Source organism: Ascaphus truei, chromosome 8 (assembly GCF_040206685.1).
Source record: "Ascaphus truei isolate aAscTru1 chromosome 8, aAscTru1.hap1, whole genome shotgun sequence".
Classification (NCBI taxonomy): domain Eukaryota; kingdom Metazoa; phylum Chordata; class Amphibia; order Anura; family Ascaphidae; genus Ascaphus; species Ascaphus truei.
Window position 1 is genome coordinate 41,838,753 of NC_134490.1, and position 17,384 is coordinate 41,856,136.

The 17,384-nt window shown below is 45.2% G+C and overlaps 1 protein-coding gene across 1 annotated transcript in view; it reads left to right on the plus strand.

Moving 5' to 3' along the window:
- Positions 1–17,384, plus strand: part of FBN3 (fibrillin 3) — a 181,428-nt gene that overhangs the window by 96,176 nt on the left and 67,868 nt on the right. Inside the window, exons 8-11 of the mRNA XM_075611661.1 lie at positions 2,444–2,569; positions 8,658–8,783; positions 14,511–14,663; positions 16,771–17,016. Of these exons, the coding sequence (XP_075467776.1) occupies positions 2,444–2,569; positions 8,658–8,783; positions 14,511–14,663; positions 16,771–17,016 (651 nt within the window). The remainder of the gene's footprint in view (positions 1–2,443; positions 2,570–8,657; positions 8,784–14,510; positions 14,664–16,770; positions 17,017–17,384) is intronic.

Below are 17,384 nucleotides of genomic sequence, written 5' to 3' on the forward strand. Positions count from 1 at the left end.
AGGGCTGGGACCTGCTGCGCCCGGCGGTGCGGACGGCCGCGCGAGCGTTCCCCACCAGCAGGGGAATCCTCTCGAGCCTGTCCCAGTCCCCCCTCGCTGACGGCTCACTACGCACTGTGACGCGTCAGCCGCCAGGGGATGCAAGAAAATTGTGATCCCGAGCGGTGACGCGTCACGTGGTGCGCTGATGAGCCAATCAGCGGTGGGGGCAGGAGCGGGAGCTGTCAGACAGCTTCCTACACAAGGTAGTGTGTGTGTGTGTGTGATTTGTGGGGGAAGGGGGAGGGAGCTGCTTACCTTACAGCAGCCCGCAGCAGCTCCCTCCTGTCCGGCAGCCCGAGCCCGTGGAGGGAGGGGGGGGGGGAGTAGCGGGTCCCTCCGCTCAAGCCACGCCCCCCCACTCCTGCCCCACTTCCGCCCCCCTCCCGCTCCCTGCTCCCTACAGACCGCATATCGCGGTCTGTGTCTGTCAGTGCGCCGCCTGTCTGCAGTGCGGGCGCGCTGACTCTGGGAGCGGGGCCTTAGCCTTATTTTAAAAAAAAAACACATGTAGGATATTGCATGGATTTCTCCTTTAAATCCAAGCAGAATTAATATTAGAATGAGTGTGTTTTATTTTTTGATAAAGGGTGGGTCTCCATGGGTGGTCTCCTACACCAAAAGTTGTTGGAAAACAAAAAAAAAATGAAAATAAAGAAAACATTAGAGAGATGACGCTGTTATACCAGTAATATGCCATAACCCCGCTTCCACCCTCCCCCATTTATTGGCTTTTTACAGTGAATCAGAAAACGGTGTGTGATGTGGGACTTTCATATGGCACTTTCAGCCACACGGAATGGCCTAAGTGAAAACCTATCCCTATGAGTCTGTTTAATATGTGTGCCATTACCAGTAAACACATCACACTGCCCCCTTCTCTTGCTCTGAACAGGTTAAGGTCCCACACGAAACCAACATGTTGGAGCGGGGCCATCACAAACCCACGTTAATTTTGTAGCTAATGAGTACACGCTGCATTCATTTTCTAGTTGAAGGTTGCAAACAGAGAAACCTTTATATACCTGGCAGTGTTGCCAACCCCATAGCGGGCCGGAATGCACAGCGTAATCCCTGGTGTTCCGAACATCTGTTTGCAGTCAGCTGCTTGGAATGCACAGGTTCCCAGATCCTAAACAAATACTATAAGCGAATACATCTTTAGACAAATCCTTCCAGCAGTTTCCCCCCCCCAACCCCAATAAAGCAAAATGATCCTGGGATTGGGAACACAGATACGATTTTCATTTCACAAAGAGGGGGATTTTTCGTTGGGTCCCAAAACCAAAACCATTTGGGAATTACAGCACGAAAGTCTATCGACTCAGATAGTTGTACAAAACGTACCCCCTGGGGATTTATTATCATCAGCCTTACTTTTGTGCCTGGCAAAAGGTATTCAGTAAAAATATTACAATACTTGTTTGTTTAACTAAATTAAAAACTAGAGGACCTTGCAGCAGCTTGTGAAGCAATGCACTGGGAGACATTTAACTATGCAGCATGTTTGCAAAGGTTATTCAATATGGTAAGTGCTTTCCTCATAGTGGAGAAGATTTTACTCCCATTAATTAAATAGTTACACTTATATACACACAAACATTATCATCTACCATACATTTGTTGTATTAACCTCCACCACGCACAGAATGTAGCTGTAGATAAGAACGACTTGGTCCGTCCATTTACTGGTTTATTGAAAAACCTCAGACTTTATTTGATCCTTGGCTTTATTTAACAATTAAGATGTCTACCTCAAGCATTTTTGTATTCCCTTACTGTATTAGCCTCTGCCACCTGTAAGGCTATTCCACGAATTCACTACCCTATCCGTGAAGAACTTCCGCACTTTTCTCCTGAGCGTCCCATGCTCCAGCTTCAGCACATGGTCTCATAGGCCGCACTTATAGTGCCGGCGACGGCGATGCGACCGATTACGTCACCCGTCGCCACCCACGAAAGTTATAATTTAACTTTCAGCGACGTCGCAAGCAACAGGGTCATTGATTAGTTCAGAGGCAGTCACATATGGCGACAGTCTCTAAAAAACCAAATTTACCCGGCTTCCAAATTTTTGGTAGCTCCATCGTCAATTGTTTTGTTTTGGAGTGACTTTCCCTAAAATATGCTTCCCTCCTGTACCTTATTGACTACCTCTGCTGAAAGTCTGTTCCATGGATCTATTGCCCTTTCAGTGAAGAAGGACTTCCTCCTGCTTGCACAGGGCCTCCCACCCTCCACTTTCATGGACCACAATTAGATTATAAGATCCTTGGGACAGCGACTCACAGTGCCAGCAAAATTCTGTACACACTGTCAGCTCTATACAAGAAAAGGAAAATCATTATTATTCCATTTTCCATCTTGATAATTGTTGTGTCCCCTTTTCTTTCCTGCATTACAGATGTGGATGAATGTCAGGCTATCCCAGGTCTGTGCCAGGGAGGGAACTGTATCAACACAGTGGGATCCTATGAATGCAAATGCCCAGCCGGCCACAAGCAAAGCGAGACCTCCCAGAAGTGTGAAGGTAACAATCGCTCTCAGACTCCTCTTCAAGTGACTATCTGTTGTCTTTCCATCTCTTCCTTCCTCCCAGGTTTACTGACATATGTTATTCATAGATGCAATGGTCTTGGACTGGGCTACCAAAGGCCCACAAAGGGGAACAGCATATAGGGTCCACTATAGCAGCGGTGCGCAAAGTGGGGGTTGGGAGAATTTCAGGGGGGGGGGGGGGGCGCGGCGGCTACAGAGGTCCCGTGCTCTCCCCCAAGGCACTTAAATTAAGTGCCGGGGGGACCGCGTGAGGCCTCTGCAGCTTGACTTACCTGATCTTAGGCAACGTGACGCCATGGTAACCGGCGTCAAATGACGCCGCGGGGTCACGTGACGTCACGTTGCCATGGTAAAGTGACGTTACATGACCCTGTAACGTAATTTCATGCCCGAGCCGAGGAGGAGGAGAGTGGGTGCGAGGCAGGAGGTAAGGAGGCAGGAAGGGGGAGGCGCAAGATAAAAAGTTTGCACACCCCTGCACTATAGGCGATATATACTTACTCGCGAGTGTACTTAAAGTGAGTGTACTTAAAGCGGGGTATGCCTGTACATACACTGATAGACTCAAATCATACAAACTCAGATACACACACACACACACACACACACACACACACACACACACACACACACACACACACACACACACACACACACACACACACACACACACACACACACACACACACACACACACACACACACAACGTGGGGACCTGTCTTTTACAGTGTAACCTAAAATGGAAAATCCAGGCCGCTGGTTTTCTTATGTGCAGAAAAGAAAGCTTTAAAAGATAATCAGGGATTACAGACCGATTTATGGATTTAGAGAGCACAACGTCCCCTGCAGGCACTCCCACTGGACTCTGTGGTTTCATAATCGTCTTCCACCCCACCAGCGGCCTGGCAAGTCCTAAACTCGGTCAGAGTGACTCCGGCTTGGCCGGATATAGTGGAGGACGGCAAAAAATGAGGGCAGCTGGCCAGTGAAGCTTCTGAAAGCAGATGAAAAAATTGCTAAGAAGCTTCCGTGGGTTGTAATACGAGGTCAGCAATACAGTGACTTGTATGTAGCCCAGTGATTTCCAACCTTTTTTGTTTGGAGGAACCCTTGAAGTATTTAAAAAAATCTCGGGTAACCCCTATCTGGCTGACACATATTAGGTGTGACAGGGGTCAGTCACAAAATTTCACACCTCACGAGCCACTTCTATTTCCCACTCTTTACCCATGTATTTCTGTCCCATCCATCTCACTAACTCTCCCCCCTCCCGCCTCGCATGTATTTATCCCTTGCGTCTCACTCTTACTCCCTCTTTTCCTCACTCACTCCCTCCTGCCCCCCTCTCTTCTCTCACTCGCCCCTACCTTTCGTCAATGACCCCACTCTCTCTCAATACACCCTACAATACATACATACCAAAAAAAAACACCACCAGGGGGGTGGGGGGGGGGGTCTGTGGTCCATAGGAGGAACCCCTGAGACTGCTTCAAGGAACCCTGTTGGGAATCACTGATGTAGCCTGTGACATAAGATGACATTTTATTCCACCGGCGCTAACTGAGCCAACAGAAGAATAAAACCACGAGTGTTGGGTAGAGTAGAGGTACTTATTTCCAAGCTGATGAAATGATTTTGCTAAATTTTATTAAAAAACAGGACAAGCAAGTTCCCTGATACAATGATAAAGAACATTGTATTGTACAAATGTTTTTTATTTTCATGATATATCATTGTATCGGAATTTGCTTGCCCTGTTTTTTAATAAAACTGTCTAATATTTGTTACCTACAGGGGTGAGCAAACTTTTTATGCCGAGCCCCCCCTTTTATCCATGAAATTTCCCGGGCCCCCTCTGCCTGATGTAATCAAGATCACATGAAAAAAAAACCTTTATTAAACGGTATACAATGTAAATACAAATATGTCTAAGGCCGCGCATAGAGTGCCACTAGCGAAAGTTGTATTTTGCTTTGCCGCGGCGTGGGCGACCAGGCCATTGATTGGTTCAGGGGCTGTCACATGAGGCGACAGCCCCTGAAAAATTGGTTCAGGGGCTGTCACATGAGGCGACAGCCCCTGAAAAATCAAATATTGCCGGCTTCAAAAAATCGTGTTGCCACGTCACGCTTACTATAAGCGCACGCGGCGGCGGCGACAATGCATTTGTTTTCGGGCCGGCACTATAAGTGCAGCCTAAATACTTACATACTTCAACAGCTCGCTCATGCAAAATTAGGCTGTGTCCACGCTGCCGCTGAGAGCGGTGACATCACCAACTCTCCAAGCATGAGCGCAGGGGGTCCTGCATAACTTTGCAAGCACGAGCGGGGAAGTGTTTACACTTTTTTTTATTATTTCTGTACATTCATAGTGTGATTGATATAGTGCAGCCTACCCTTTCACTTGCAGAGGATCGCAGCGAAGCAGGCTGCCAGCGGAGGAGAGCAGGAACACTGCGCTATTGTAGGGCAGACACCGGAGGGAGGGGCGTTTGACATCACAGCGCTGGGGTGTGCTCCTCCCCCGTACCTTCGAATCACGTGGCCCCACCTGCACTATTCTGTTTAGCCGCCCGCGCGCGCACATCTTTTTCGCCTGCGCAGCCAGGTTTTGCTGCATTCACCCGCCTAAATAATCTTGCGCCCGGGGCGTCCCCCCCTCAGTTTGTGCAATGCTGCATTCAATCACAACACCCACACACACAATCACAACACACACAACCAACACACACACTCAATTACAACACACACACACAGAGAACCAACAGGCACAGCACACACCCACTCAAATCACAACCAACACAGCACACACTCAATCACTACACACACACAGTCACAACCAACTCACATAATCACCACCAACAAACACAACACTCAATCACAACACCCACACACACTCAATCACAACACACACACTGCAGTCCATATATATATACACACACACACACACACACACACACACACACACACACACACACACACACACACGCATATATGTGTGTGTGTATATATATGTATGTGTGTGTGTGTGTGTGTGTGTGTGTGTGTGTGTGTGTGTATATGTATATGTATATGTATATGTATATATATATATATATATACACACATATACATACACACACACACATATAATACACACAACACACTCACACACCTGGTGGGTAGGGGGAGGAAGTAACCATGTGCTGCTGAAAACGGGCGGGTAACAGACAGGAGGAGGAGGGCTTGTCTGTGTGCAGGGAAGGCCCCGAAGCAAAGGCCCCGCCCCTTCTGCAGGCAGACACAGCAGGGAACTGGAAGCAGCCTCAGCACGGAGCTTCTGGCCGCCCGTGCACAGCTCTGCCCGCCCCCAGGTTTCCCCGCACGCAGCCTGCGCCCCCCCTACATAATCTTGCGCCCCCCAGTTTGCGCACCGCTGACCTACCACATACATTTGCACTTTGTTTTTTCATTTGTACACATACTTATGGATTATGTTAATCCACACTTATAGCAGCATATTTTGGTAGTTTTATGCGATTTCATATATATATAATTTAATATATTCTACCATTTTTTTATCTATACACTCTAATTTGTTTATTCACTATTCTTTATCTGAGCGCTGGTTTTTCTGTTTTATATACCCTTGCTAAAATATTTTAATAGCTATTATTATTATTTCACTAACCAGAATCAGAGATCTTTCAAATGTTGTAATCTGGCTAAGCAGTTTCTGTCACCGTTGGGAAATTAAAATGGCCAAAGACAAAAATCCCCAATGCTACATCCAGCATGACAAATTATACAATTAAATACTTATGTTTTTCTTCCCATAAGTAAGGGTCATTTAGTTAAATTCTTTGGTCAAAGCATTATACGCCTGCAACCGTGTGACCTGTCTGCAGGTCCTAACACTACCTGTAAACATTCTCTTCACCTCTCTAATGGAGGGAGAAATGTTCCAATAGACTGGTCATCACAGGTACATAGCAAGATCTGCTGTTTACATGCATGAGCTTAAAACCGAGGAGGCGGGGACACAAACCTCCAAACAATTGTTACCAATTGCCATTTACCAGCACACACAGTCCATGCTCAGAACCCAACCCTAACACACCATATATATTTGTGTCCAAAGTAGTGCTGCTGGGATTGTGACCTAATGTACAGTATACAACCAAAGACAAAAAGCCCCAATGCTACATCCAATAAGACAAATTAAATAGTTGAATTAGAATGGCCACCGGCAACATGATGAGTGGAATATCGCTGGGATGCACGTCCTCGTTGTTGGGCTAATACCTAGTTCCTCAGTCTTTGTCATGTGGAGGAATCGTGCTAATTACAGTTCTTACATTTACTGTACATCTCAAGTTTATGCCACACCTGGCACTTCATTTAGTGCACCTAAAACAAAGAAGGAAAATAACAGCAGCACACAGAAATTGATACACAGTATTCAACTGTAAAGAATGCTTTAAGTTAAGACCAACTCCTCCAATTGCTCCATATAGCCGTTACCTATAACTCCTCCTGTTGCTCCATATAGCCGTTACCTATAACTCCTCCTGTTGCTCCATATAGCCGTTACCTATAACTCCTCCTGTTGCTCCATATAGCCGTTACCTATAACTCCTCCTGTTGCTCTATATCAGGGGTGCACAAACTTTTCAGTCTGCGCCCCCCTGCCTGCTCTACCCCCCTCCTCGCACCCCCCTCATTACCTTGTTTCCGCCGCGTCATTTGACGCCGTGTTGCCTTGGTGACGTGTCACCAAAGACAAGGTAAGGGAAGTAGCAGAGGCTTCGCATGGTCCCCGACATTTAATTTAAATGCCTTGGTGAAAAGCGCGGGGCCTCTGTAACTGCCGCACCCCCCTGGAAATTCTTGCGCCCTCCAAGTTTGTGCACCCCGGCTCTATATAACTCCTCCTGTTACTTTGTATACTTATCCCTTTAACTCCTATTGCTCCATATGACCGGTCCCTATAACTCCTCCTATTGCTCCATATAACCGCTCCCTATAACTCCTATTGCTCCATATAACCTTTCCCTATAACTCCTCCTATTGCTCCATATAACCGCTCCATATAACTCCTCCTATTGCTCCATATAACCTCTCCCTATAACTCCTCCTATTGACACTCCCCTGCTAAGAGATGCCGGATGAAAATGCTTCTCTTAATAACAATGTGTCCCCATACTGTACAAATGTACCTCAATAGCTGTTTGGCAACAATTTAACATCAGGGTTTGGAGCCCGAACCACAGAACCTTCCGTTCTGGACTGTTTGGAAACTGCTTTTCCCATTTGATGAGCGCAGGCTATGAAAAGCTTAATGACTTTGGCTGCTACTCAGAGCAGGGCTGATCTAGGAAACAGAAGGTGGTATCCATGCTAGACGTCCATAAAACACGTCTGCCTCACACACAAAGGTCTGTCTGAGTGTCTTGACTGCCTGGGCATTGGGAATAAATCGGCTGGTCCCTCTGATAATAACCCTTTTGCTGCCAAAGAGTAAGGAATCTTGCACCTTGTATAAAAAGAAAGCAAGAGAAAAATCTACCAGTTGACATGTAATCTTGAGGCTTTCGCTCTTAACTGAACCTCCAACTACAGACGAGAAATGCACCTCGTGTTCGCTCCAACATCTCACAGACTGTGGAGGCGAGCGAGGTTTAAAGTTAGTCCAGGGGGCTATTAACATTCCTAACAAAGCAAGTTAATGAAACGCTGGGACACCCTGGCTCTGAACTAGAGGAGCAATTTTAGATGGCTACAAGGAGTGAACATATTAACAACACAAACCCACCCCCAGAATACTGCATTATAGAAAATCTGCAGGCCCAAAAGAGGTTAAAATTCATGTCACATACATATTTTGATCCGAGTTCTAGCTCTATGTGGTTTTAGTTCTCCATATTTTGGCCAAACATAGCACACCTCCTCACCACGTAAAGCTGTCACATCGTTGACGTTTACAAACCAGGAATATCGCTGCTTTTCCATTTGCAAACTTGTGCAGTGCAGAATGCCCAGACCTATATAAAACCTGTCTTATCTATTCTTTCTAGATATTGACGAGTGCAGCACGATACAGAACATATGTGACGGAGGGGAGTGCACTAACACAGCAGGAAGCTACGTCTGTGTGTGTCCTAGAGGCTTCACCACCAGCCCAGATGGGTCCCGCTGCATTGGTAAGAAAGGACTCATCGCCCTGCACTCTGCTCCTACGACGGCGAAGGGAATACAACATTTATATATGTGCATAACATTTCTCACTATGATTGTGTGTCTGCTTTGTTGCTTCTACCAGTTTTACGGCACATACTGTAGCTGTCTTTGAGTGGGTCTGCTAGTTCTATAGGTTCTTACCAGGTTGTGGCGGTAAATGCTGTGCAAAGCATTAGGCGGAAGTTTAAGGGAGATTCCTGCTTAAAAATGAAGCTTTAAAGACATCCATATGTCCATGGACCTTAGGCCCTTATTGTTACTTACATTAGGTCACTTTGGCCCTTCATGGTACTGATCCTTTAATCCTGGGGTGACCAACTCCAGTCTTCAAGGGCCACCAACAGGTCAGGTTTTAAGGATATCCCTGCTTCAGCACAGGTGGCTCAATCAGTGGTTCAGTCATTGACAGAGCCAGTAATTGAGCCACCTGTGCTGTAGCAGAGATATCTTTAAAACCTGACCTGTTGGTGACACTTAAGTACTGAAGTTGACCACTTCTGCTTTAATCCATTGCAAGTCACTGTCATTAGGTTACTTTAACCCTAAGTGGGACCGATTCCTCAACCATTAAAAACATCACTATTAGTTGGTCACTTTGGTCTTACATGGGACTGGTCCTTTAACCCATTAAACACACGTTGTAGCTTTTCCTCCGATGTGGGACTTACCCCTTCATAGCGTGCGTTTTAAATGTTTTTCACGTGCTTCCATGAAAACTCCAGATATGTAGGCATTGCGTGGCCCATTGTGTGAACAGCAGAACACGGAACAAGCCGCGTAGCTTTCATTTTATGAAAACAAAGACAGGGTTTAATCGCTGGAAAGATAACATTGTTCCAGTGAAAAGATTCTGACAACAGGAGATTTACTTTTCCAGTTAGAGTCACTGACAGAGTCAAGAACGCACATGTTATTTGTGGAGTCCTGCATTTTAGTTAGACTATTTGTTATTTCAGAGCAAAACTCGCACTTTAGCAAGTATCACCCTGAGCTTAATGCATTTATTAACCCCTTTGCAGCCAGCAACATATTAGCAGGCCGTAAATTATATTTGAGCCAAACTCATGGAAGAGCAGAGTTATAAGCACGCCAAAAAATGCAATTGTAGTTATAAGTATTGGCCGCTGTAGCAGGGAGGTCAATTCCTCTCCCAGAATCCTCTTCTTCACTAGTTGTCACTGGTTCTGGCTACTCTCTCCCAAGAGAGGGCAGTGACACTTAGGGTTGCCAGGTGGCTTCTCCAAAAATACTGGACACAATGGTGAAAGCTGTGACGCGCTTGAGACACGCACACACACCTCTCTCCGCTCCATGCTGTTTCCTCCACTCCTTGGCCCCACTCCCAGGCTCCTGACACCTCCTCCTGATTGGCTGCATAAACCAGCAGCAGCAAATCAGGATAGAAGAAGCAGCCCTGCTCTCTCCTTGCTTGGGGAAATCCTGCAGCCCCCAAGCTGGTCAGGTCCCTGCCCAGAGAGGTAATACCGGACACACACATATATATATATATCCAGTATTACCTCTCATTTTTTACTGGACAGCGTGTCCAAAAACAGGACAGTCCGGTTCAATACTTGACACCTGGCAGCCCTAGTGACACCATCAGACTGGGAATGGGAACTTCATCTGATGCTACTGTATCTGCCATGTTGTTTTATCCCAGGTAGCAGACATTTTCAGAGGGAATTTCTCCCATTTAGAAAGTTCCAATTAAGTTTAGGAGGGGGCAGTGAGGAGATAGTGGCGTAAACATTCAAAATAATTTTTTTTTCTTTTAGAGTAGATTTGATTGCACCTTTCATGTACCGATACGCTGTTTTTTGTCTTCATTTAAATTGTGTTATATAACATACATACTGTATGGTGACAAGACAGTGATTAAGGATGTTGTGATATAACAATATGCCAAACTACCCTGTTTAAGAACAGGTTGGCAGAAATAATCTAGGTTTTAGAAAAGCACTGAAAAATGGCAGAAAGATTCACACCCGCTGAAGAAATATAGGGACAAGGAATTTTTGCACAATGGAAAAAGAGATCAAAAAGCTCCCTAGCAATTATTTCCAATTATAACCAAAGGGAATGTCAGCGCACTGGCAAATGCTTCAGCCTGCAGCAGGGGGCAGGATTATTGCTGATCCTTATCCTTAATAGTTTATTATAAAAATGCCCAAGGTGGAAACAAGTATTTACCGTAGCTTACGCCTGCAGCTGTGAGCGCAGGGCTACATCAGGACCTGCTAATTGTGACCTTGTGGAAATGGAAAATAAAATATGTTGGCCCATATTTACTAAGCGGGGCTATGTATGCATGTATATCTTTATTTATATAGTGTCTACAGTAAACTCAGTGCTTTACAAAGAGACAATACAGGCATACCCCGGTTTAAGGACACTCACTTTAAGTACACTCGCGAGTAAGGACATATCACCCAATAGGCAAACGGCAGCTCACTCATGCGCCTGTCAGCACGTCCTGAACAGCAATACCGGCTCCCTACCTGTACCAAAGCTGTGCGCAAGCGGGGAGACTATAGAGCATGTTCCAAATGCATTATTTACATCAGTTATGCACGTATAGGACGATTGCAGTACAGTACATGCATCGATAAGGGGGGAAAAGGCAGTGCTTCACTTTAAGTACATTTTCGCTTTACATACATGCTCCGGTCCCATTGCGTACGTTAATGCGGGGTATGCCTGTACAGTACAGGGAATTATAATAATAATAATAATAATACAATAAGTGCAACAAAGTCAGACAATAGGAAAGGAAGACCCTGCCATAGAGAGTTACAATCGCACCTTAAGCGCACCTTAAAGCTCATTCGTGTGAAAGGGTCAGTAAGGCGTCTTTTAGTGTTGGAAGGTGTACAGCAGCGCTTCGCAACAGTGGTTTGACCAGGGGCATCTCTGAGGGATTTAAAAAATCTCAGAGCACCCCTGCTCTTCAGATGTCCCTTATCCCCTCCCTGCTTACACCCTGCTTTTTAGAAGCACACACCCAAAATACTTACCCACCTTCTTACACACTCCACATTCACCCTCACACACCATACACACCCTTTCACTCGACACACACTCCGTATATCCCCCCTTCTCACACAGCACATTCACATTCTTTTTTAATCATAAACACTACATTCACTCTCCCCCTTCTCTTACTTAGGCGTCGTCCCCACTGCTCACGGCTGCCGTGCTATGGCATGTGCCGCGCGAACAAGATACGGCCCTCTATGGGGCCGGCCCCAGTCACTACCTGCGCGCACCTGCAGAAAGCGCGATGCCCGTCCGCCTTTCCCAAAGACAAGCATTTTGTCCTTTGGCGCGGCGGCTGAGGGATGGCCACGTCACAGCGGCGGTTCAGCCAATGAGGGTGAACCAGCCGTGTGACATCATGGGCGTGCCCCACCACGCCCCCTCCCCCATCGCGATCTCCTGCACGTACCAGACCACAGATCGCGGCTGAAAATGGTGCACGTGCCGCCAGGCGCTCCGACACGCGGATGCACGCAGTGACTAGGGCCGTAGCCTTACACCACATACCTTCCCGCACCCCCCAAAAATCACTAGCCTCCCTTACGCTCCCCACAAAATGTCATCACACTCTCGTCCCACACAAAGCCCTCACTACTTCCCTATTTTCTCCTTCCATCCCAGACACCTCAAACATGTCCACTGCTCAGCGGATGCATCCTGTGCTGTCTGGATTTGAAAGGGCTTCACGCTCACTGTGCTGGGCTGAGTGAGGAGAGGCGGATGGCAGCCTCTACATTTCCAGGCAGTGCCGGAGGTACCCACTGGAGCAGTCAGGTGACTTTCCCCCTGGGACCACTGCAGCACACCAGGGTTCCCCCGGCATCATGGTTGAAAAACACTGTAGTAGAGCGTAGAACATGTAATTATGGGAGAGTGAAAAAGTCTTAATTACCATTCAGGACAGTTCAACCCACTTTCCACCCCTCCTCCTTGTCTGGCACTACCCCTAGAACATGGATACAGTTAAGACTGGTCCTTTGCAATCTAAAGGTATAGCATAGGCAAAGCTCAAGTTTTCTCCACAATGCATTTACTCTTTCATTACATTTACTCCTAATGACTCTGTGATCACACCACACAAATAAAGATATAAGGTAGAACATTGGTATCCAAGACCAACCCGTTAAGCACCGCACCAAAACATGGCGCTTCTTGAAGGTCATACTTAGGGGTTTATTCTATTTCATTATTAATGGTTTAATATGTCTGTAAGCTATTGCAAATCAAGTATAAGTTGGTAAGTGGCTTATTCTATTTCAGCCAAAGCTATACTTCAATGGGGTATTTTGTCCGAAAACGGTCCGCTTTAGAATAATAGACTTAGCAACTTATACTTGATTTGCAATAGTGAACAGCCATATTAAACCCTGGCCACTCCAATAGCAAATGGTTAATTTTGGTAGATTTTTTTCACATCTGCAACACCTGGTCCATGTTAACATTTTCCCCTTACAAACCCCACACCTTAAGGGCAGCACTAACACTCCAGATGGCAGCGGCATTCCTTACACCCATTAAATTCCTCACATCCTAACATTTTCCCTGGAGAAAAAATTAAAGATGACGGTTCTTTGTGAATTTGTGAATGCAAATAAGATGCCAACCCAGATCATGACAGATCCCCCATGCTCACATTTCAGAGAGGAATTTGCTTGACACATACAGTAGACATAACGGGGGATTCGAGAAGCACTGATAATAGATAACTGAACTGGAACGGATTGACGTCAATGGCCGTTAGCCCTGATACGTGTTATCGGAGCTTTGTGAATTCCACCCCCATCTATCACGATGGAGTATTTTCATGTGCGTAAATTCGAGTCAGCAGAAGATGTCCAAAACGTGTTCTTTTTGCTTCTTGTATCTTCTCGGGAGCAGAGGTTAACCCTAATCGTCATAAGGACCAGCACTCTAAGGGCTTTATGATGTACAGAGTATGTCAAGCTAGAAATGTTCGGGGAGGTTAGCTACTCCAGAACGGGATTGGAACAGATTTGGAGCATTCTTCACTTCCGTTCACATCCTGGAGGGGCCTGCCGGCAACCACACGATCACTGGTTGAGATCCGGAAGACAGGTGGCACTCAGGTACCTCTAGTTTTCAGGCACTCAAAGGGTTAATGTGCTCAAAATGTGGCGATTTTTTTTTTTTGCTTTTGCATACACCTCTTGCAGCGAAGGGGTTAATGGATACGTTTTATTTTCTGTAAAGGATATAAGTCACTTTACTTCTGATGCCAAGTTAGTTTGCTAGCTCTTTATATTACTCCTATGTTCAGCCTATAAGCAGAGTTGCTTTTATTAGCTAGGGTGTATTTTAAGTTGAGATATCCTTTGAGTGACCATTAATAGTATCAGACTACACAAGTCTCTTCTTCAGATGTATTACAGTCTGGTAACACATTAAAATAATGAAGAATTTAGGGATATCAACCTCCAAAGACCAAAATCAGTGAGATTTGGGGGTTCTGTGACACAAAATAAAATTTGAATGGAATTTTTTATATCAGTGAGACATTGAAGTCTATATGACGCTAATGCTAAAAAAAAATCAGGGAGACTGACTCCAAATGAGTGAGACTGGAGATAATCAGAGAAACTGTTCTCAGTGAGTTGACGTGTGAGTATTACATACCTCTCTCTCCTCCCCAGATCAGCGAGTTGGCGCCTGTTTCGCGGCTCTGATTGGGGGCCGGTGTGCAGGAGAAGTCCCTGGCCAATTCACAAAGGCGCATTGTTGCTGTGACTCCGGGCGTTGCTGGACCATCGGTCAAATCCCAGAGATGTGTCCAGTCAGAGGGTCTGGTAAGTACCATTATAAAACCAAACTCAGAACCATGGACACTACTAAACTCAGCACTGACTTACTTAGTTAGGAGCATGGGCCCCTGGGAGTTATAGTCTTAAAAGCATGGGGTCCTGGAAGTTGTAGTTGTACTAAGCACAGGATCCTGGGAGTTGTAGTCGCACAGGATTCTTTGAAATTGTAATGGTACTTAGCACAGGGTGCTGGAGTTGTAGTCTTACGTAGTAGCACAGTATTCTGGGAGTTCTTTTTCTGCTAAACTCTGTGTTTTCACAGTTTTCACAGTATATATATTTGTTGTAATTACCCAAACTTCCATTCCAATATGTAAACCTGGGGTGCCTTAAACAAAAGGTGGTGAATATTACAACTGGAGCTGATTTCCACCCAAATAGTCATTAGTAACTGTTTATCATCTCACAAGAAATTAGTGAAACGTACTGTACAGGAACAAACTTGTGTATCATGCAGAATAAATGAAGGAACTATGCACCATTCATAATAGAATATTACCATTTATGTTTAAGGTATCATCCCATCCAAATGAATACATAGTTTTAGAGGCTTATCTCACATTGTATATATTGTGAGGCCTTTTCATCTTTTGCACGGTATATATTTTAATATCGACTGGTAGAAGATTTTCTCCAGCAACAATTAAGGCATTTAGGTTATAAGGCACTTTCTATAAACAGACAATCAAAGCAGGTAAATAACCCATTGGGACAGCAATTCCAAGCCTGGTTTTTTTTGAACCCCAGGTGTATCACACAAATATATGTCAAGACAAAAATATAGGACACGCAAAAAGTATAAACACAGATGCACTCTCCCCAAAAAACGAATAAGGAAACATTATACTGGAATTTACAGTAAAATGAGCAGTAAAATATGTTCAACTATTATTTAGGATAGCACTTGTATCAGTAACGATGGGATTAATGGAATAAGGGAGTCACCGTCATTTTAGAAATAATGGTAACGGTGTGAATTACTGCAGTAGGGTATCCAGGTACTTGCCTAAAATTAGACTTTTAGGGGCATATTCTATAAGCTCCGAGATCGCCAATCCGTGCGATTTTACACAGAAGCCCCATTGACTTCAGTGGGTGATCCGTGTCAGACCGTATGGATTGGCGATCTCGGAGTTGATAGAATATGCCCCTTAGCCTGTCCAAACCTGCCCATGGATTGTTAAATGTAAGCACGGATTCCCTAGAGCTCTTTGTGTATATAGTCTTTCTATACTTAATAAAAGGAAAAGCTGTTTAACCGCCTTGGTGCTAGAAATAAGAAACTGGATGTGAATAATCCCAGCATCACCCCCCCCACCACCCCCTCCTTCTTCCCTTTGAGTGTTGTTGTACAGGCGAGTACCACAGATGTTCAGCCAGGATTCCACTCCAGAGGTGGCTGCATAAAATGACTCTGATATATGATTCATGAGCGCTTTTCCAATGAAAGGAGATATATCATTTGAACAGATCATAATTATACAATTAAAACGGATAACGCTTAATTTATGGAAAAAATAGAGCATTGTCCTAAATACATCTAAATTCATTGCAATCCCATAAGTAAGCTTGGGTTATGAACCCTACTGGGCAGCTCATACTATTATTTGTAGGAGACTCCGAAAAGTATAATTTTTTTCCACTTTCTCCCTCATGAAAGTACCCTAAACGCAAGACCTACAGAAGATCTTTCTTGAAGCAGGGAACATTTTATGGGTCATGTATGAGAACTTATGAGTTCCTGCACCTTTTTTTAGAAACCCTGCAGCGTGATTATGAAATGATCAGGAATGGGACTGGGATACTAACAGGATGTATGTTTTTTCTACTCCATTTCTTCATTTAAAGTTGAATGATTATTTATTATAGTTTATCAATTTACGCTGCTTTGCCTAAGGTTTCTTGCCCCCCCCCCCCTTTTTCCATTCCAAATAAAACACTATCACTTTCAATTCCCTTTGCAAATGCCCCAGACAGAAACTAATGCATTTCAAGCCTTTCTGGTAGGACAGCGGTTAAAAGCTGAGCTGATTTGTAAGGTGCATATTATGACAGCTGACGTATTAACCCTGCATATACCATGTTTCTGCAGACGAATACCGGAGACTTTGCATTGAAGGGCTGCCATTAGGACCAGGGTATTCCGGAACCTACCCCGGTTTGGGTCCAGGAGGCGTCGGCCCCGGGCCAGGTGGAATCGGGCCAGGAGGCATCGGGCCAGGAGGCATCGGGCCAGGAGGATATGGACCTAACGGGCTTGGACCCGGTGGGATTGGGCCCAACGGGCAAGGAGGGATATCGGGCTTGCCAGGCTTGGGGCAAGGGAGCTCCAGTACTGGTGAGATAGATTGCCTTGTATTAAAGGGTCACAGTTATTCACAGCAGGATCACCCCTGATGTTTATGGGATCACCCGATATAAGAGGATAATTGTAAAGCAGCAATCTCCCCAGAAGCTCATATAATGTTAGTATCTTGCCCCGTGAGCATGTTCTGCTCTTCTTCTTCCTTTAATTTTAAATGTTAAAAAATATATATAGTTTCTAGCTTCGGAGGTTAGCATGGTAACCTTTACACCGTACTGGGCTCCCACACACTTAAATGCTTATATCTCCTGTACAGAGATTTTAAACATATAAACAGCATTGGAAAGAGCAAGAAGACATCTCTTAAAGCTGCCGTTTAAAAAATTATTATTATAATTATT